Here is a 20,290-nt window from a genome sequence, read left to right as displayed (position 1 = left end):
ACCATGTAATCTCCAAACCAACACAAAGACTTTGTTTGGATTAGGAGCTCTTTACCCGGAAAGGTCGCAGTCTCCGGCGTGAAATTTAAAAGAGAAACTTGGGGAGTCGAGAGAACAAATCAGTACTGCTCCTCCACGAGGAGCTCTGCAAATCTAGCGCAGAACGCTCCATGCGCCCATTTTGGAGAGGTTCTGACCCCATAAGAGACCTCGAGGGCGCAGCACCACGCTCCCCTCGCCGCCCCACAACGAGCGACCCCTCCGGTCCCGCTCCTCCCGTCAGGGGGCCGCGACGCTCCCGGTCCAGCCCCTGCTGCCCCTCGCCCCGCGCTTACCGCTGTCCACCTTGAAGCGCTCGTGCCTAGCCCGCAGCCCGTCGATCTCGCTCTGCTGGTCGGCCAGGAAGCGCTCTAGCTTGCCCTGCACCGCCTTGGGCAGCTTGGCGAGCTCGGCCCGCTCCAGGACCTGCTGCAGCACAGCCGCCATCTTGGCGCCGCGCGCCGCGCCTCCCCGCCCAGCCACCGCTGGGCTCCGCGCAATCTTCCTGCGCGGCGCCTGGCGCGCTGACGGGCGCTTCCGCTTCTGGTCGGGCATCTCCGTCCGCCATCTTGGGTGAGGCCGCACCCCCGGTCGCCCCCCGAGCACGGCTGGAACGGCGCCGCGAGGCGCTAAGGCTTTGCGGCTGGGCCCGTCAGGGAACGGCTCGCTTCCGCGGGGCGTCCCGTGCGGCTGAGCGCTGCAGCGGTGGGGGGAGGGCGGAAGAGAGCGGAGCTGGGGCTTCTGCCGCACACAGCATGGCGGCCATTCCTCTCTCTGCGTGCCCCGTCGGCGGGAGGCGGTGAGGGGGGGGCCGGGGCGGTCCTGGGGAGCAGAGTAGAGCCGGGCCGAGCCGGGCCGCTGTTGGTACGGCAGCGCGGGCTGAGGCGCGGTGAGGAGCCGTGAGCTGCGGTCCGTGCCCGCTGTGTGCTTCGGCCCAGCCCTCAGCAGCAGCCCCGCTGCCCCCTCTGCTCCCCGGTGCCCGCCGACCTCAGCCGCTCCCCGGCGGCTGCTGGGCCAGCCGCGGCACCTGGGGCCCTTCCCGGCACAGGGCTGCGTGTACGGGCGCGGTGAGTCCCCCTGTCCCTGTGCTGTCCTGTGGTCACTGTAAAGACGGCCTCTTGGAGAGTCCACAGCCACCTTGCTTTTAATTAATAACAATTAGGGCTAAGTTTTGCTCAGTGCAAACGTGCAGTGTAGCTGCTCCCTCCCAGAGGGGGCTGAACGTGGAAGCAAACGCACCGCTCATCTCTGATGCGATGCGATGTGATGCAGCAAGAAACTGTTACTTGGAAGCATGTTTTTCCTAGTATTTTCCTCCAGGGTTTTAAAAAGCTTTCTTTCAAGTAAGGCTTGTGTGTACTTTTCCTTCTGTTTAGAGACTTATGTTTTTAAGTTAGAAAGAACTTGAAGTTCACGAAGATAGTTAATCTTTGCTAGATAAGAATTAATGTGTTCAGGATTTTTTCTCTGAGGCTTACTTTCATGTAACCAGTGTAGTTGCCAGTATATACTGTGACTTCATGTGTCTTGTTTTGTAGGCTGAAAATGCAATACTGAGTCAAACCTGCAGCAATGGGTAGAACTTACTTTGTTGAGGAAGCCATTGGGCAGTATCTTTCAGACCTCAGCACGAAATTTAAACCTTATGTCACTGGCCTGTTAATAGGGCAGGTAAGTTTGTGAAGCTTGTAGCATACCTTTGTGTTAGTAGGAGAAATTACCCTTAGCTTTAATCATTGTTGTTAAGTCTATTAAATTGCATGACCATGCTATGATCAGAAAGGATGCTATAGTGTGTTTGCAGTATCAACTGAGTACTCAAGTCTCCTAAAACTTTTTTTTTTTCCCTGAAAGATATGACACACAGAAAAGAAACTAAAAATCTCAGTCGTAAAACTTTGCATTAAGATCTCGTTTAGAGTTAAGGCAAATGAATCACACGAAGAAAGTAGTTTTGTGGCAGGTTATTACAGAGTTTAGTGCTACATGCTGTAAGGCAGCTTTTAGATGTATTGTGTTACATAGTATATTACCAGATTTGATATAACCCTAAGGCGGTATTTGTTCATATTGATGTTCTTGAAAGTGTTCATCACAAAGAGACTACGTTATTCGGGCTGTTCGAACACCTCCAAAGGAAGAGCAGAAGGAAGGCAACACCAGCCCTTCAAAACTGGAGTCCATTGATGAAGAATGGATCACCGCACATGCAAGTCAGGTAGCACAGTGAGTTACTGAAGGGGATGGGAGAAACAGAAAGGAAGTGTAACGTACAGAAATTTCTATCACTTCGGTAATCTCTAGCCTCTTTCTCAAAATAAAGGAACTTTTTCAGGCACACAGTCTGGTATATTAATTAAACCAAAATGTATTTATTGTTTTCAAAGTTTATGATGAAACAGTGACCTGTTAGGGCTGAAGTGGGAAAATCTGAAAGATACTCTCTTCTTCCATTTCATAGGATGCTGTATGGGAAAAACAGCCTTGCTTATTTTATTTCTGCTCTCTGCATACTTCTCTCATTAGGAATTTTTGGTGTATAGATACCTCTGCTGGATATCTGATTTCTATTAATACATGTTCTTTTCTATTTTTAAGGTTTCTAGAATGCTTCCTGGAGGTTTATTAGTTCTTGGTGTATTTATTATTGCAACTCCAGAACTGTCAAAAGACAGTCAAAATGCTTTGCGCAAGGTAAGTAGAGAAAAGATGAGCATAATTTTAAGTGTGTAGCTGAGTAATTTTCTATTATTGTCTTCAGTAATAATGGTTGTTTACGCTTTTAGAAATAAAGCAGCAAAAACATTCTGTTCTGATTTCTGGTTTTGAGATTGAAACCTCAGAAACTGCTGTCCTTTGGGAGTGTATGGCAGCCCTCATTTACTAGCTGTCTGTGTCTTACAGTGTTACTGCAATAGCAATTCTTCAAATATGCTATTTTAAGGTGCTTACTAAAAGTGGGCATTCTGTCTTAAAGAGAATATCTTTAGAGTTGCTTATATTGAGCTAAATCTTTGTAGCACAATCATTAGTAACGGTAGCCTATTACCTTTGTGGCTGATTGAATTGTTTAGAGGTACTTATAATAGTGTGAGACCTATAGTTCCAGTTTCTTTTAAAGGAATGTTTTGTATATAAATGTTGACTTAGTTGTGTAGGGGATTATATTTAAAAACTATTTGCTACTATGTCTAGTAACATGCCTTATTGTTACAGGATAAGAGCATCTAGTGCTGCATTCACTTCTTGTTCCCTAGATATAGGTTCATTTTCTTTTTTTCATAAGACAAACATAAGTGATTTTAACATGAGTAAGATTTAAAGCCTTGGGTCCAAGACTGAATGTTGGCAGTAGAATATAGTTATAGTGCAGCAAAATCAGGTCTCAACAGTGATTATTGAAACTAGAAACCAACATGAGAAAATGATTTGTGTATAGGTGATCAGTGATTGCTGAATTCAAATTTGTTTATTGGCTTAGTAGCTGTTTTGCACAGCTGCCTTTCCTGATCCTTAACCCTTAAGAATAAAGCTGTAACACTTTTTCTAAGGAGAAAAGCATACAAATTACATATGTGCTTGGTTCAGTTTAAGAGGAACCTGAATTAAGTTTGCACAAGCAACTTTTTCTTTGGAGTATTAGTCTATGAATCTTTGCTGAATGTTCTTTTAATGTGATAATTTGGTGATGTATAAGCTGTGTTTTCAGTTTATCTATAGTCATGATATTGTTTGGCTTACAAATTTTAATGCATTACAAGTTCTGGTAAATAGTCTTGCACTATTTGTGTGGAAAAATCCATAACACTTAATACTTTTTTTTTTTTTTTAATCTTTAGATAATCTTCTCAATAGAAAAGTCTTTGACTAAAAGAAGGCTCTGGAAACCTGCTGAGGAGGAAGTCTCAGACAGAGCAGCCCTTCAAGTTTGTTCTGCTACAAAGAAGTATCCTTTATTATGAGGCCATTACCCCCCAGTCTGTTTTTTTTTTTTTTTCTAATTATTTTTGAATAAAAGATTGTGTTAAGATTCCCAGGATTCATTTGGCCCACAAGCTGTAAAAAGCAGTGTGTCTTCTGGTTTGCTCTATTCACTGCACCATGTCCATTTAACATATGTTGTCTGTGCTTAGTGTAACCAGTCACGAGGTTTGTTATGGCATGTGCAGCTCTCTTTTTCTCGGTATTCTGCATGAGTACCTAGGATAGGGTATCAGACTGCTCATACTAGAAACTGTATTTTTCTCTGGATTAGAAGGAATGGGTGTGCTATGTTTGGTACTTTTAATGTGGAAACTGCCAGGTGAAACTCTGTGTTCTGTTACCGATAAACATAACTGTTCTTTCTTTTTTCTTCAGAACTGGAATAGAGAACAAAGTTTTAGACTGGTAGATGAATTGGGAGGGTAAATTTGTTTGAGTTTGGGTACACCAGTAAATTGCAATCATAGTTTTCTGATTAGCCATAAGTAAGGCTGCTGGTTTTCTCACTGCCTTTCTGTGCCTTTCACCAGTTTTCTTGATTTGTATAAAATAAAGGGAGCATCTGAAATACTGTACAACTTAAGATTGCAGTTAAGTGGTGCTCTAATGGTAGTGGGGAAGTGTCAAGCGTGTGGACACTAGTGCTGCAGAAGGATGTTGTGTCCGTTGATAACAGGATAAGCACAAGAAAAAGCAAGGTTTTCCAGAGAAAAGTGAGAGAAACTAGGACAGATTGCAAATGTGTTCATTGGTGGTTGTAAAAACACGTTGATCTTAGTACTTGTAAGAGATGGGACAGCATCACTATGGTAGTTTGAATTTACAGTCAAATGTATTTGTACTTTTTTTTTTTTTTACACTAATAAAAGATGCAAATTTTCTTCAAAGCATATACTGGAGAAGAATTTACTGTATAAAGGATAGAGTAATTGTTCTTACTTGCTTTTTACTTTTCACTGAATCTTTTTCTTTAAGTAGTGAAGAATAGTTTGCCGAACCTACGATGTACAAGATCCAAAGGTAAGTTTGACTTGTGTTTTTGCACAGCTTTTAATGCATGATAATGTTCAAAAAGGAACAACAAACAAACAAAAAAAGTTATGTTAGTTGTGTACTGTTTTGTATAGACACTTTCTTGCTTATTTCTTTGCTCAGAGTTCAGCTAAACCAGCAGATTGGAAATATCAGAGTGCTCTGTCTGCTTCCTGGTTGTCTTTGGACTGCACAGTAAATGTTAATATCCACATTCCACTTCTTGCTACTTCACCCAACCATGACTTGGAGAAGAATACCAAGGTAACTAACTGGCTGCACCAGCCTTGTATTTAATTTCTACAGTATTTTTTCTGCTGAAAATTACATGAGACAAAGATTTGAATACACAGTGTGAGTAGCTGAGTAGGACTAGTAAGCAGGGGATGTTTGACACTATTATTCATCTTTTAAATGTTATCTGAAGTTACTGTGAAGCATTCCTAGTATGAAAAATGCTGACAGATTTTTTTTTCTGCTCTGCTTAGTGTTGGCAGTTCCCTTTTCTCAGAATTATTGGCAAGGTCACGAGGATCCTAATTAAAGTCTCTTCCCTTTCACCTGGTGAAAGGTTGCACCCAGTTAAAATGGGTGGGGTGCTTTTACTACAAATTAACTTTTAATAGAATTTACAAAAATATAATCATGTGTTGCATCTCTGGGGTAGCACTTACCCATTAAGAAATGAATATTTTAATATATTCTGAATACTTTGTTTTTAAGATTTGGCGTAGAAAAATATAAAAATTTCAGAGACTTTAGAACCTCCTCAGAGTAACTTCTGAAACATGTATTTCTCTAGTCTTCAGCATGATACTGTCCAAATGAAGTGAAATGAAGTGAAGTTCTTTTTATGAAATTTTTGCCTTTGCTTTTCTTAAAGAATGGATTACATCGATGGTCAAAACAGATAGAGGACAGCGTTTTCCTGATCAATGGACAAGTTAAAGATGATGATACAGAGCTGCTGGAAGGACAGGTGAGTGCTGTACAACAAGGAATTAAACTCTAAGAGATTTGTACTTAGAACTCCTTGTGTAATAAAACAGTGAATTGGAGGTCTTCTGTACAATGTTGGTTGATGCAATTGGCCTCTTGCAAATAAGTAATGCACAAGACTTTTTTCCCATCCTCACTGCAATAAATTGCCTCTTCTTCCTCTACCACAGTAAAAGCAATTATTGTGTGTTAAGTCTGACTAAACATTTTTCTATATGTTGTCTCTGGCTTTTTTGCCTCATTAAACAACCTGAGTCAGGTGTAAATGTAGGTGATGAGATTTCTAAGACCTATGTGTGTCAAAATGCTCAATAAATAGTGGCTGCCATGTTCATATCTCCTTTTAGTTTTGTAATTATGTTCTCATGGCTGTTTTCCGTAAGTTTCTATCTCTTAAAGGCTATAAAGTAGGGCACATTTTATGTTATTGTGAAGATAACTGTAAAGTAGCTTGACATAACTGATTCAGGAAGATTTTTCCTATTTCATCTGACGTATTCATTTTCTCTCAGAAAAAGTTAAGAGGAAATACTCAATACAGCACTCAGATTTCTGACATCAAGGTTCTGACACAGCTGGTAAGTAGTGCACTCTGATACGATACAATAAAAAATGAAAGAACATTTTTAATTGTTGTCTTGAAATCCAACTTAATTTATCATAAGGTATTTTTCCCCCGTGGATATTGACTGTGAAACTGACTATGGACAGATTGGAATGCTTTTTGTCTTTGAAATTTTCATAGTGTGATAGTCATGTTGTATAAGAATTGCACAATATAGTTGTGAGGAAAATTTGAACTGCTGGTTAGAGAAATTAAGTCCTATGAACTAATTCAGTTGATAGTAGGACACCTGTACCTCCCTGCATATAATATGTTCACAGTGACTGCATTCTGATGTTCAGAACGAATCCCGTGCTTTAGTTTGTCATGGCTATCTTCGGACGTTTACTTGAATGCTTTCATCAGAAGCTCAGTCACTGGTTTGGGGTTAAGATACAGATCCTGTGAGCTGAATCATAATCTGGAGCTGTTGGGTCTGTATTAGAAGTTTCCACTCCAGCCGAGCTTATATTGATGTGACATTTTAATTAGGTGCCCCAGCCATGTTTGTGAAGCCCAACGTATAGGCATTGTTTTATAGGCTTCCTTTTTGTAAACAGGCCAACCTATTTGGGAAATAGTATTCTCTAAAGTTGCATCTAGAAAAGCATTTATAAAGTGTCATTTTTAAGACTTGAGAGAAACTAATGTACTTTTGTTGATACCTTGCTCCAATGGTTAATTGCTTCGGAGGAAGGAAAGCTTTTTATTTTGACATTGTTGTAGACTCATAGAATGGTTTGGGTTGGAGGGGACCTTAAGGATTATCTGGTTCCAATCCCCTGCCATGGGCAGGGACACCTCCCACTACAGCTGTGTGCTCAAAGCTCCATCAAACCTGGTCTTCACTTCCAAGGATGGAGCATCTGCAGCTTCTCTGGGCAACCTGTTCCAGTGCCTCACCACCCTTATAGTAAAGAATTTCCTCTTCATATCTAATCTAAATTTACCCTTTTAATTTAGAACCATTACGCTTTTTTAAAGGGTTTCCAGTCATGACATGAGTCAGTTAAGCAGTTCATGTGGAAGTTACGAATCCACTTGTTTCCAGCTATTGTCTTAACGAGTACATTCTAGAAAGCATTTTGTTTTAGTAATCAGGTTAACTATTTGTATGCAGCAGCAATTCGATACAGTTCTGAACATGACCAGATTTGTGACTTATTGCTGATTGATGGGATGGCTTTCAGGATACCCTAGGTTATGCTTGCTACATAGTAAATGTATAAACCTCTAAATAATAAGAATAAAAAAAAGCCACAAGCCACTTCCCTGAAAGGTTTGAGAAATCCTAAAATCACAAAATATGGAATGTCTGGCAAAGTAAATACATCATACATAACAGAAAAGGAGAGAGATTCTTAGTTGTAGCTAACAAAACAAACAAACAAAACCCAAAAAATTATGAGGGAAGACAGATTATGTGTAAACTTCTTAAGGTATGCTATTAATTTCCTAGTTCTGTTTTTTTCTTAATCATGCTGCAAGTGCCTAGGTAACAAGGTAAAATTGAAACATTTATTTTTCAGTCCCAGGGTTCAAGTCATAGATCAACGGCAACAGTCCAAGTCTGCAGTGGTTCCATAAATCTCAAAGGTGCTGTGAAATGCAGAGCCTACGTGCATAACAACAAACCAAAAGTTAAAGAAGCTGTTCAGGTAGTGAAAAGGTGAACTAGCAGTTCATCAGAGTTTTTTTTTTTGTTTGTTTGTTTTTTTTCCAAAGTACTTGAAGTTTATCATACCGTTTTTTCTTTTCCAAAATTGTAAGGTCTAAACTGGTGTTGCAACATTCACCTCTTGAACTTAAAGGTTTGTTTCTGAAATCAGTTGTGTGTGTGATAAATTCAATTCCTTTCTTGCTTTTAGCAGATAGGTCTTCTGTTAATGCTGTTCTCTGGTGAATCTTTACACAATTCATAAACATGATTAGGCAGTGACAATTCTTTTTTAAATTAAGAAAATATTTCAGACTGTATATTTATGTACACATAAATGAGAAAATCCAGTTTTGTTCAGTGTTTTTTCTTGTTTCTTATTAAATCAATGCCTTGATTTTCTTTTGTTTTTAGTAGTAATTTTTAGTTTTTAACTTAGAAATTCAGAAAAAAATAGAAATTTTTAATTAAAAAAAATTCAGAAAGTTTTAGTTCTACTATTTTTTTGTCTGCTTTCATCTTTGCTTTGTTGTTTTCTGGTTTATATTGTTGAGATGTTAGCTTGTTTTTATTGTACTTTTAATTCTCTTTAGAGTGTTTATTATCTGGAAAACTAATCTTTCAACAAGGACTTCACCTATGAGGGACTTCTTTTGTTGTTTCTTACTAGTCAAAAGGTTTGCAGATGTCTTTTATATTGCTCATGCTTTGTCTTTCTCTTTGCAGGCTTTGAAAAGAGACATAATAAACACATTGAATGATCGTTGTGAAATACTGTTTGAGGATCTCGTTATAAATGAAGGACCTCACAAAAAAAGTAGGAATTCATGGAAAAATCCATTTACATTTGCAGTGAATTTTGTGTTTTTGTAGAAGAATCAGCTGGCATACAGAATTTCCACTATACTTAGAGCAGAGTAAAAAGCAAATGGCACAGTTTCTATTCGGCAGCCCTTACTTTTTCTTAACTCCGGAGAATTTGGATAAGTTTGTATATGTTCATTTTCAAACAAACTTTGTGTTCGGTTCTAACCACAAAATGCAGTTTCAGCCTCTTTCTCAATGATCGTGAATTCTCTATTTTTTTTTTTATAATTCTGTAGTTGAAGCTCCTGTTATTGAACTCCTAATTGTAACTAGCACATTTGTGCTGTGTGTTTTTTTTTTTTTAAATCTCCCTATGGTATTCCTATTAATATTGAATTTAAAGATACAAAGTTTGTCAAGATTAAAAAACGAGCCAGACATGGCTTTGTTCTTACATTATCCGTATTATGAATGCTAGTGGACGTGATCTTTGAAGTCCAGTACTTCATCTCTGTTAAATTACATATTGCATTGTATCTGGTCATTATGGTGTGCAGAAGTATCCTAACTCTCATTTTTTAATTAAATATGCAAATATATCATCCATGTTGGCTCTTCCCACAGAACTTCTAATCACTTCAGATTTCATTATAGGCTTGGTATCATTTAAAGAAGTAGATCGTACTTCAATACCACTAATAATTGCTAAATCACATTGGCTTGAATTTATCACAGCATTCTAACAGAAGCCAGAACATGATGCAAGTTGATCTCATGACAATAAAAGTTCTTATCCTAATTATATTAAAAACCGATGGGATGTGTACAGAGACCAAATCTGCTAGCTCATGCTGGATGATTCTTTAAACTTCTTTGAGACAGTGTTATCACTATTATTTACTTTTTTTTTTTTTTTTAATATTAGTTGAAATATCTGTTTGAAGATCATATATAGAGGACAACCTTGTAGAAGATAGGATCTTTTGTAGTGGTTTTAGAAAAAAATGGAAAAGAAATAGAAACAAGTTGATTGTATAAGGAAAAATAATTTGTGTTCAAAATTATCATTTACTTTAGGATAACAGTTCTTTTTGGTGTACTAGTAATGTAGAATGGTATGTTAGCTAACTTTTATCTGAACTCCGTGCTTTAAAGTTGATGCTTTTATTTGCATGCAGTTTTCAGTTTCCTCTTTAGATGGCACCCGTGCTTTGTGGTTGTGAACATGCAAAAAAAGCAGCCAAGTGTTTGCAAATCCTCTCTGTTGTTGAAATTATGTGCTGTCCTGCTTATCTTAAGTCTTTCCCAGAGTTCTTTGGCTAGTTATTGTAAACATGATAAAAAGTCTGTTTAACATTTTATAGTCTATTTTGGAGGTCTCTCAGATATTTCTGGAGAGAGTAATGTGAAAACATAAATCAGTGTAATCGCAGCCAGAACTTTCATAAAATAGTAACAACTAAACAAACCATGCTTGAAATCAGGATTTTTACATGGAAACCTTGAGCAGTTCTTTTGCAATAGCTTTGTTTCTCTGTCAGAGATTAGTTAAGAATCTTATCATAACTGACAAGGCGTTTATTTGGATGGTATTTTTCCCCATTTTCTTTTAGATTTTGAGAGGGTATATCATGTCTTACCTCAGAGACTATTTGTCCCTTTTGCTGGATCCAGTGTGATGCTCAGTGATTATAAGTTCGGTGATGAGGCTGCTGTAGAAATTCAGGAACGTTTTGTTGAGATGTTGGACCAATCTGTGCAAGATGAAGATATCCATATAGCAGAAGAACTTAACACAGGTAAACAAAGTATCTGAGAACTAGGATAGAAGGAATCTGTGATTACTGAAATGTTGACTAATATCATAGGCCCGTTTTTCCCAGATATGGAATGTAGTATGTTTAAGGTTGGTTTCCTTGTCAAGCTTAAACATCTTGTTATATAAATCTAATTACATTTTGTATGTATTTCTGAAAAATTGTAAGGGTTCTTGCAGCTTCTGAGTTTGGCTTGTAACAGAGTGCATGCCCTCCAGAAAAAGCTATGCTTTTTCATTGCTTGCATTATCTGTGCAACTATGGTTGCAGCCTATGAAGTTCAGACATATAGTAGAAGATGAAGCTGTTAGCAAAATCAAAAAAAAAAAAAATAAAAAAAATCTAATGTCTTTCAAGAAGTTTGCATGATAAGACCCCTTCAAAAATATCAAGTCCCTTCTTTGTTCTGAGTATTGTAATATATGTGCCAAATATGGTGCTTCAAAATTGAAGTTTTGTGGTTCATTTGAAAGGGAAAGAAAATCAACAGATTTTCATCTACTTATAAGTTTATGATCTGTCTGAGACATTTTTTAATACAGCTATTGTTATAACTGTTTATTTTTTTCTGAATAATCTGACTTAAATTGTTTCATGTTTTTTCCATATGAGTTTTATTTCAATGTTGAAACCAAATCTGTGAAATGGATCTAGTAATACTTCCTGTCACCTCTTGGAAGAGATTCCTCCCACATGTCGTTATGAGCTGCTGGTTAGAGTTTTGTAACATGAATACAAAAAAAGCCTCACTGATTCTCAGATAATAGCAGTAAACACTTTTTTATATTGATACTTGTGGGCAAAAAAAGGAGATGTTTAGCCAACATGCGCTCAGAGTTCAGCTGTGATTACTGATACTCTGTGTACTCAGGGTTTTTTTTTTGTATTTCTTAATTTGAGAACTAACCACAAATTCATATGTCTTTTTTAATAAATCAGTATTCCTAGGTGTTAGCTAAACCTGTTAGCAATGAATGACTCCTCAAGTTGAGAAGTAAAAGATGTGCACAGCTCAAGAGCCTAAAGAAAAAACAGTAAAGCCAATAAAAATCTGCCTTGTATTATAAGAGTAACTTTAGTAATCTTAAAGCTAATTGTTAGTGAGCATTAAACAATTAGCATAACTTAGGGAAGTAAATTAATGTTGTTGTAGCAGCACTAAAGGTAGGTGTGTGTGGGGAAACATGATGACTCAGTTGGGGTTTATTGCTTATGTAAGGATGTATGATCTGGAGGCAGGAGGAAAGCATAATTTAGAGTAACAGTAATGCATCACAAAGATTTGATGCCACTAATATGTCTAAAGTGATGTCCAGATACCCAAATTCACTTTGTCAGCTGTTCTCATCACTTGCTGGTTATAGAGCTAGGTACATGGTATTTTTTTAACGTGAATTAAAGTAAACATATAGAAGAAGAAAGGGGAAAAACATACTAAAAGGATTTCAGAAAAAAAAGGAGAGACTGACCTTGCCCCAGTGAACACCTAAATGTTTGTTTATAAGAGTGAGTTCTGTTAACAGTGGTGGTGGCAATAATGCTATGAACGCCGTGCTGTTTGATTCTGATAATTATCGTTGTGAAATTATTAGCTTGTCGTTTGTTAAAATGCCTCTTCATTTTTATTAATGCTAGGAGGCCATTTTAGAAATCAGACCTGTTAGCTGCCTGCTCTTCCCACCCCCCCACTATTATCTATTTTAAAGAAAAGCATTCATTTTGCAGTTTGACTTTTTTTGTTACTTTGAAATGAAGTTTTCATAGATTGCTTTAAACATGTTTTTGTGGCATAAATTTGGGGTTTCCCTTGTGTATTCACAGTGCATCATCCTAATATGGGTGGGATTTGTTGTTTCTCAGAGCTTGGAGCTGGCTTTAGTAATGACAGTCAATATTCACTAATACTATAAATTGTTTTGCTGTGAATTTTGACGTCTTTCTGTTTGTATCCCAATTATTGTGGTTTTAGACACCAACCTTGAATTAACTGTGGGAATTATTTCCATTAGAAAATTGTGGGGAACCTTTGCTTTTAAAAAGTACTGTTTAAAATTCAAAAAAATGAGCAGGCTTTTCAAATGATACTCTTTAAAACAGGAAACTTGTCAAGAAGAGCATCCAGTCAATGCAATGTTAAGATTTTTTTTTTTTTTAAACAGCATTTAGTCAGCACATATGACAAAGATATTTTGAGAGGGTCAGGTGTGCTTTCTTAATATGGCCTGCTGCTGTCTCCTGCAGTTTTATTCTCTCAATTCTTTGAACAGCTCTCCAGTGAGGTCGCTATGGGCCATGCTTTAAAATTGTTACTTGGAAAAGAGAACAAAAATGACCTATTTGTAATTGAAAGGTATAAACGGCTCTAACACTGTGGTTTCAAGGTATTTAGTACTTTAATACATGCAATTGAAAGCTCTGCATTTAATATTGGCTTTACTAAATCCCTGTTCCTGCTTGGGGTGGGGGATGTTAAATACACTGAGTAGATGAGGTGGTGGTGGTAATCTCTTCCCCATCTTTGTTAGAAAATTGAAGATTTAATGAAGAATTAAGGATTCATATAATTGGTAATGGAAAGCTTCTGCTTTCAAAAACTCCTTGTGATTTATACCACAGCTGCTTCAAATATAGGCCTTCCATAACTTAATGGTATAAATACCTTCAGTAACTAAAGAGCTTGTGTTTTTTTTTTTTTTTTACTGCTTCATTCCTTTTTTTTTTTTCCCTGAGCAAGTGAGCTTTGTTGCCTTGATGTGCAGCTTCAACAGTTTCTTTCAGAGAGGTGTAACTGTCCTTAAAACAGTGGGTAAAAAAAAAATAAAGCTAAAGGGCCCAAACTGCCCTACTTGCTCATCGGAAATAAAGGAGAAGGTAATCTGCTGGATCTAGGCTTCAATGGGGACCCAAGAAATATGGTCAACTTCTCTAAAAGTAAGATGCTATTTAGGGAAGTGAAAACTATTAAGTACTTTAGAGAGAATGTGATGCTCTTATTTTGCTGGTTAAGGTATTTACTTGAAAAGCTATCTTGTAACAGTTAAGCATACATTAAATAAGTTATTATTTAATATATGCATACATTTGTATGAAGCAGATATCTGCAAGTTGTTTTCCTTTGCACAGAAAAAATAATGATGAAATGACATCCTCAAATGGACTTTAAAGTGATGATAATTCCTGTTCAAAAAATCACTCCCATGCGTTGAAACTTTTTGCCATTATTTTATGTATTTTGTGCAAGTTGCAGAGACGTCTTAAAGCTGTGTTTATGCTTGGTGTGTGTGTGTATGTGTGTGTATATATGTATATACGTATATATACTGTTAAGTTTCATATCAAACAGTTCTTAACTGCTATGCTGTAGTACATCCTATACAAAGCCAGTCAATTCAGGGGTAGAAATGGCTAAAAACAGCTTGTAAAAGATGAGTTTGAATGCTTTTTTTGAAACTGAAGATCTTGTGCAAATCAGACTTAAGATTCTGAAGATATATATACATGACTCATCTTACATGACAGAAACAGCCCATCTGATCACACACTTGGTTTATACATTCCCCCATATTTTATGATAAAGTACTTTTCCATGAATCATTAGCACATGAATCATAATGGGATGTGCCTTGTATTAGTCAGCTATGCAATTTGTAATTAAAGCAGATTGACAATCTCACTCTGGAAATGGGAGATCCATTTATTATTTAGATCAATATTTTGTAGACATGATAATTGGCACTGCTGTATTTTTTTTTCCCTCTGTTTTCAGAACAGGAGCAGTTTGTTAGTCTGTCTCATATGTCTGGGGTAGCTGCTGTAGCATTTCTACTAGAATAAACTGTTGTTTCTAACATAAATATAGTTTGTAAGTTTCTAAACATAAATGTACTTTGTAAGTTTCTAACATAAATATACTTTGTAAAGTCGATAGTATTTTGCATTAACATAACTATGAAATGCAGATGTTAGCTTTTCACCTGGTATTGTTCACTTGATTTCCATGCAGTTGATATTTGTCCAGTTATTGAAAACACAGATGACACACAACAGAAACAACTGACAAAAGCAACGTTGCTGATGAAACTGCAACAAAATATGGGTATGTTACTTCACTGTTTCTGCTGTGGCAAATCAGAAATTCTAATGGGTTCTTTTCACTAAAGTTTGCTTCCATGGTGGTGGTGTTATTCTCACAGCTGGCAAGGTTAATTTAAAAATGTCTTAATCCCTCCTGTTGTCCTAATGCAACAGCTTTTTAAAGATGTGTCCTGATTTCACAGCTGTAGAGGCACGGTGTTTTGGGGGAGGAAAGAACTGCAAGCTGCTATTTTAACAAATCCAGTGCTTGCAGTTTGTTCAGCCTACAAGTTGATACAGAAAGCTTAAGTAGATTTTTTCTTTGTTGGAGAGCCATCACTTCTATAATTCTGTAGTTGGAAAAACAAAACTACAGTTGCGTGGCTTGTTCAAGTAGGTATATCGTGAAATTGGCTAGTGACTTATTAAGGTTCTTCTTATGCTGATAAATATGTATGGGCTTGGGTGATAATTGTCAGCCTCAGAAACTGGGGGAAGAGCAGTCACAGAACTCCTCCAACTACAACATCTCCATGATATCCCTTGGTCCAGCTCTCATACATCTGGCTGCACTTATTGGAATTCTCTTTGCTGTGAGCTTTGACTACCTTTTTGTCTTATAATAATTACACTTCAGTCATCAAAACGGTATCATTTGCTTTCCATTAATTCTTAAGCCTAGAACATGGTAACTGGAAGATTAAAGCAGAAAAGTATTAATTTCTGTTTGTTTTGCATATAACCATGTTTTCCTGTGAATCATCAGTCCTTTTTTTTCCTGTACTTGGCTTTTGGGGTGGCTTTTACTGTTTTTCCTCTTGCTTGTCATTCATGTTGACCCTGCCCTCCACACCCTAGCTGCTGATGACTGTGCTGCCACTGCCACTCATTGAATTATATTCTTTTGTTGTTTTTAGGTGTGGTAATAGCAGCTGCTGTTGCAGTCTTTGCATCAATCTTCTCTTTCAATTACTTCAGCGACTGAAATCAAGAAAAAGAAGCCTCATTGACATATTGATCAGTAATCACACTTACACAAGACTGAAACGTCTGAGTTTAATACATTAGTAACTGAGAATTGTTACTTAAATGACACCAGTTAGATGTGCAATATAAATTCTAATGATACATTCAGCTACCTTGTTCCAGCACATAGTTACTATATCAGGTAGCCAGTGAATCAAGTTATTAAGAAGCTAGCTCTGCTACTGTGTATAAATTAATTAATAGTAGTGTGCTCTAGAAAGAGCCCCTAAACCAATACAGAACCTCAATTTTTCTCCGACTTGCTATTTTAATGTAAAATACTCCTGCTGGTGTTTTTCAGGCTATTGGTAATACTAGCAGAGTTTCCCAGTATGGGAATTCTTGCTTTAGAGGTTCCATTGTTGAGAGAAATCTTATCTCATTAAACTTAATTAGGGAAAAACTAGGTTTTATGAAGCCAACATCTCACCACATGCATTTTTAGGTAATATTAGTTAACTGTCTTACTAGGTGTACAAATAGTTTCTGGTAGACCAATTCAGACTGTAAATACCTTAGTTTAAGACCCAGAGAACTCAGAAATCAGTAAAATATATTGAACTTCTGGGATATAGATATGCTGTCTCTTACTTCCTGACTTCTGATGACAATTTCTCTGTCCAGCCCTGATTCAGTCATCTTTCTCTTAAAATGTTAACTATTTCAGCAACAGCTTTCATCTAGGTAGCTCTAATTATCTTTTAGATAACTAAGTTGTCAAAATTTGTTTGCTAATCATGATTTATAGAATATAAGGAGATAATTTTTCATTATAAGATATTCTCCTGGGTATGTTAAGCGATAACATTATTGTAAACTTACCATTAGAAAAGCAGGAGGAAGGAAAAACTCTAGTGAAATTAGTAAAGGCAATGCCTATATAAAATATGATGTTTGTTTGGATCTGAATTACAATAGAATAGAATTCCAGATTTTAGGGCATTTTAATACCACTGCAAATTTCTTTTTAGTGTAAAGGTTCTGGAGCACTATGGAAAATAAACACTTAGGTTCTAAAGCATAATAAAGTATGTATTGATACCTTTAATAAAAGGCAACAATGAAAAGGATGCATTTTAAATCCTCTTGTCTCTGTATTCTGTTTTCACATGTTTGTTAAAATTATCTGCTTTGAGTGTTGACACAGTGCTATCTTTTGTGCTCAGTATTGCTCAAGTAGAGCCTCTCAGGGAAAAGTGAATGTTATAATTGGAAACATTGCTTTCAGATAAGTCCTTCAGCTGCTGCATATTTTACAGATGTGTGTTGCTCTGTGCAAATGAGTGGAATCAGTATACAAAGTGACATTATGCAAAAGCAGTCAATTCCAGCACTCCTATGGTGGAAGTTGGGTGCTGTCCAGAAAACGAGATGAATTTACCGATGTGCTCCAAAACATGCTTGGTCTAAAAATTGTTCTACTACAGCCTCTATAAGAAGGTAGGGCAGGGTAATAATAGGAAGAAACAGTTGTTTTTTTCCTTACCTGTTGTTCTATTTGTCTCATTCCTGTCTGGGTCTCTGGAGGACCAGGGCTTGATTTCATAGAAGTTCCCTCTTCCTTTTTTAAACAAGCATGCTCTTAAACCTGTATCCACTTGATATTTTCTTGCCCAAGTGTGGCTCTTGTCTGGCTTACTTAATGGTTAAATGATTTGGTATGAGATTAGAAAAAGCGTGATCTTTGTACCCTAAACAACAGCAAAGTCACTAAGTTGCACCCCTCTTGCCAGACTCCAGCTGGAGTTTGCCTGCAGTTTCTGTGGGTGTATTTTACTCAAAAAAAAAGTACAGCTTGTTTAGATGTTCCATGGATCCCCTTGCAAAGAACTCTATTCTCCCTTCTACATGCAGGCATATTTCAAAGTGTACTAAATGATCTTTGTGATGTTATCACATTAATTGTAGAATTAAGCCTTCAGTTTATAATTTACTAAGTATCAAGGATCTATGATAGTTTAGTATTGTAGTTTGAGGTTGGAAGAAGGTGAAGAAAGAAGTTACCCTTGATGAGCTTTCTGCTTTAATAAAGGAGAGTGCATTTTGTAACTACCTGTGCAGTAAGAAAACAATTTAACCCCATCAAAGCAAAAATGAGTAATTTGACTTGTATCTACAGATTGCGCCTTCCAGTCATCCTGCTGTGAGGAAATAGTGGTTGTAGAAGAAAGCAGGTTCTCACTTGTTTAAGAATTATGGTAGGGATTTCATTGTCTTCTTGCTTCCCATCCCCTTTGCACTGTTAGGCCATTGACAACCTGAGATATTGATTTATTTTAAGGAAGATTAAAAGGTATGTGTTAGAAAAGCAAACTTCTAAATGTCTATTTATTGACTTATTTAACTTTTGTTCAGGTCTTATGTAGGCACATCCTTTTCCTGATAATTAGACAATCTAAAGCTTTCCGTATGTGAAAATACCATTGTGACTGAAATAGAGACTCGTATCTATATCTGCAAACAGATTTTTATTGTAATGTGCAAGAGTCTAGAGGAGCTGTTGGAACTTCCATGTCAGAAAAATCTGTCTCCTCTAAATGTAGTTCTAAAATTGAAATTGTGGAATACTTTAAACAAACTTTTTTCTCTCTGCTTGTCCCTTTAATTCATCAGTATTTCTTTTGCTGTGTTTACATCCAGAAGCTTCAATTCTAAGGGTTATCTTTCAGCATGTCAATAACTGAAGTGCACCTACTAGAGCTTCTATTCTCAGTCTGATCAGCAGTGACGCCACTGATAATTAGGGTTTTTGTTTGTGTTGGTGTGTCTGAAGGTGTGCAGGGTCTCTGCCACTTTGAGTCAAACAGAAGAATAACTGTAGATGAGGATAGCAGGAAGGCTGCTCCCATGTGCTTGTTAAAACATTTACTACTTGTTATTCAAGAATCTCCTGTACAGTAGGATGATGTTTGAGTCAGGTCTTGCTTTTTTGTTTTTAAGTTTCTAGTATGTGTTTTCTGTTTGTTTGTTTGTTTTCCCTGCAGAAATAAGGATGACTGCTGTGAGCACAGCTTTATATGAAACTTAGTCATGAAGTTCTGTTGAGGCTTGGTGTCACATTTTTTTTTCTTTCTTTTTTTTTTTTTTTTAATTGTAGGTGGAAAGAAATCCTGCTTAAGCATGCTTAATCTGTCTTTTAAATTGGATTGTCAGCTTGTTTCTTACAACTAGCTATTAATGTAATTTCTGGGTTGGTTATTGTTTCTAAGGGTTTTTTTGCTTTCAGTCTGGTTTCTCAAAAAAATGAGACTTACGTGAGTAGACTGCTGGTGTGCATCTCTTCTGAACTTTTGAACCATTTTTGATGAAGAGGGAGAGTTCTCAAGAGTGTTAACCTCCAGCCAGTTATGTGGAGGTTTTCTGGTGTGTAAAGGACAAACTTTTCATACCTCCTGTTTCAAACATTTCACCCAGGACAAATATCCTGCTATTTAGGGAGCTATTTTTTTTCTGACGAACAGAAGGTAATTTTTTATTTTCTGTATAACCTGCTATATTAATATGAGGTTTTCAAAATGTTAGGTATACCTGCAAAGAGTAGCTTTTTGAAAATTTGACATGCTGATGCAAATGAAATACTAAGATTTAGGTGCTTTTAACTGAGGGGTAAGCATCAATGCTTGTTGAAGGGGGAAAAGGTCTGCTGTAAGGGAAGAGAGTGGTGCCAGCATTATTTCGTCAGGACATCCACCAGAAAAGAACTTATATCACGTTTGTATTCATAAAAAAAAAATAAAATAAAATAAAAAATATATAACACTGAAATCATGGAATTTTGGGAAGGTACCATTTGACACTTCTTGGTGAAATGAAACCATGAATTGCTTTACAGATTGAAAGAGATTGTGTTGCTGAGATACGAAACTTCATATTGCTTTATTTATGTGAGGTGGGGTTTTGAATGCTTTATTAAAACATTAACCCATAACAAAACAATATTAAAAGTAGAAATTCAGTTCAGTAGTATTTTGATGGCCTTTAAAACTGGACAAATGAAAAACTGTTTTTTGTCATTTTTCAAAAATGAGTCATAAGTTGGGTCTTAATCATTTCGTTTAAAAGGCTTTATGGTGATTCCTACAGTAATTTTTTACACGGTCATATTTTTCAAAAATGTTTAGAGCATTATTATTTTGTTGTGCAGATCTTTTGGAAAGTAGTGACTTTTGGTTATCCTGTGAATTTTCCATGCAAAGGAGAAGTGGAAGAAAATGTGTTTAAAAGAATAATGAGGAGCCTGCTTTTAATGTG

General features: G+C 37.0%; 2 protein-coding genes across 10 annotated transcripts in view; one reads left to right on the top strand and one right to left on the bottom strand.

The window, feature by feature from the left end:
• Positions 1-543, bottom strand: part of TPR (translocated promoter region, nuclear basket protein) — a 44,857-nt gene extending 44,314 nt beyond the window's left edge. For 4 of the 5 annotated variants that reach the window (XM_027463704.3, XM_038183093.2, XM_072042152.1 and 1 more), the window contains exon 1: positions 336-542. In XM_027463704.3, coding sequence (XP_027319505.2) covers positions 336-486 — 151 coding nt within the window. In that variant the 5' untranslated portion in view covers positions 487-542. Of the gene's footprint in view, positions 1-335 lie in introns of all 5 variants that reach the window. The other variant, XM_038183092.2, reaches the window with a different exon arrangement.
• On the top strand, positions 487-17,120 carry ODR4 (odr-4 GPCR localization factor homolog). Of its 5 annotated transcripts, none has more exons than XM_027463709.2 (14): positions 487-612; positions 1,578-1,710; positions 2,126-2,257; positions 2,638-2,733; positions 3,879-3,985; positions 5,007-5,043; positions 5,179-5,319; positions 5,939-6,034; positions 6,567-6,632; positions 8,188-8,316; positions 9,042-9,132; positions 10,736-10,921; positions 14,943-15,035; positions 15,931-17,120. In XM_027463709.2, exons 2-14 carry the CDS (start codon positions 1,612-1,614, stop codon positions 15,996-15,998), a joined length of 1,341 nt encoding a protein of 446 aa, XP_027319510.1. In that variant the 5' UTR covers positions 487-612; positions 1,578-1,611; the 3' UTR covers positions 15,999-17,120. The 5 variants fall into 5 exon arrangements, with proteins under 5 accessions (XP_027319510.1, XP_027319511.1, XP_005029100.1 ...); XM_027463710.2 differs by lacking the exon at positions 487-612 and adding an exon at positions 714-838; XM_005029043.5 differs by lacking the exon at positions 487-612 and adding an exon at positions 968-1,106.
• The last annotated feature ends 3,170 nt before the right edge of the window (positions 17,121-20,290 follow it).

This window comes from Anas platyrhynchos, chromosome 8 (genome assembly GCF_047663525.1).
Source record: "Anas platyrhynchos isolate ZD024472 breed Pekin duck chromosome 8, IASCAAS_PekinDuck_T2T, whole genome shotgun sequence".
Lineage (NCBI taxonomy): Eukaryota > Metazoa > Chordata > Aves > Anseriformes > Anatidae > Anas > Anas platyrhynchos.
The sequence above is the reverse complement of the archived record's forward strand: the minus strand, read 5'-3'. Positions and strand labels throughout refer to the sequence as shown.

Coding starts and splice junctions, on each gene's coding strand:
- ODR4 (XM_027463709.2), top strand. CDS start 1,612: ATGGGTAGAACTTACTTTGTTGAGGAAGCCATTGGGCAGTATCTTTCA. Junction 3,986..5,006: donor GTTTGTTCTGCTACAAAGAA/GTATCCTTTATT, acceptor TAAGTAGTGAAG/AATAGTTTGCCGAACCTACG. Junction 10,922..14,942: donor AGCAGAAGAACTTAACACAG/GTAAACAAAGTA, acceptor ATTTCCATGCAG/TTGATATTTGTCCAGTTATT.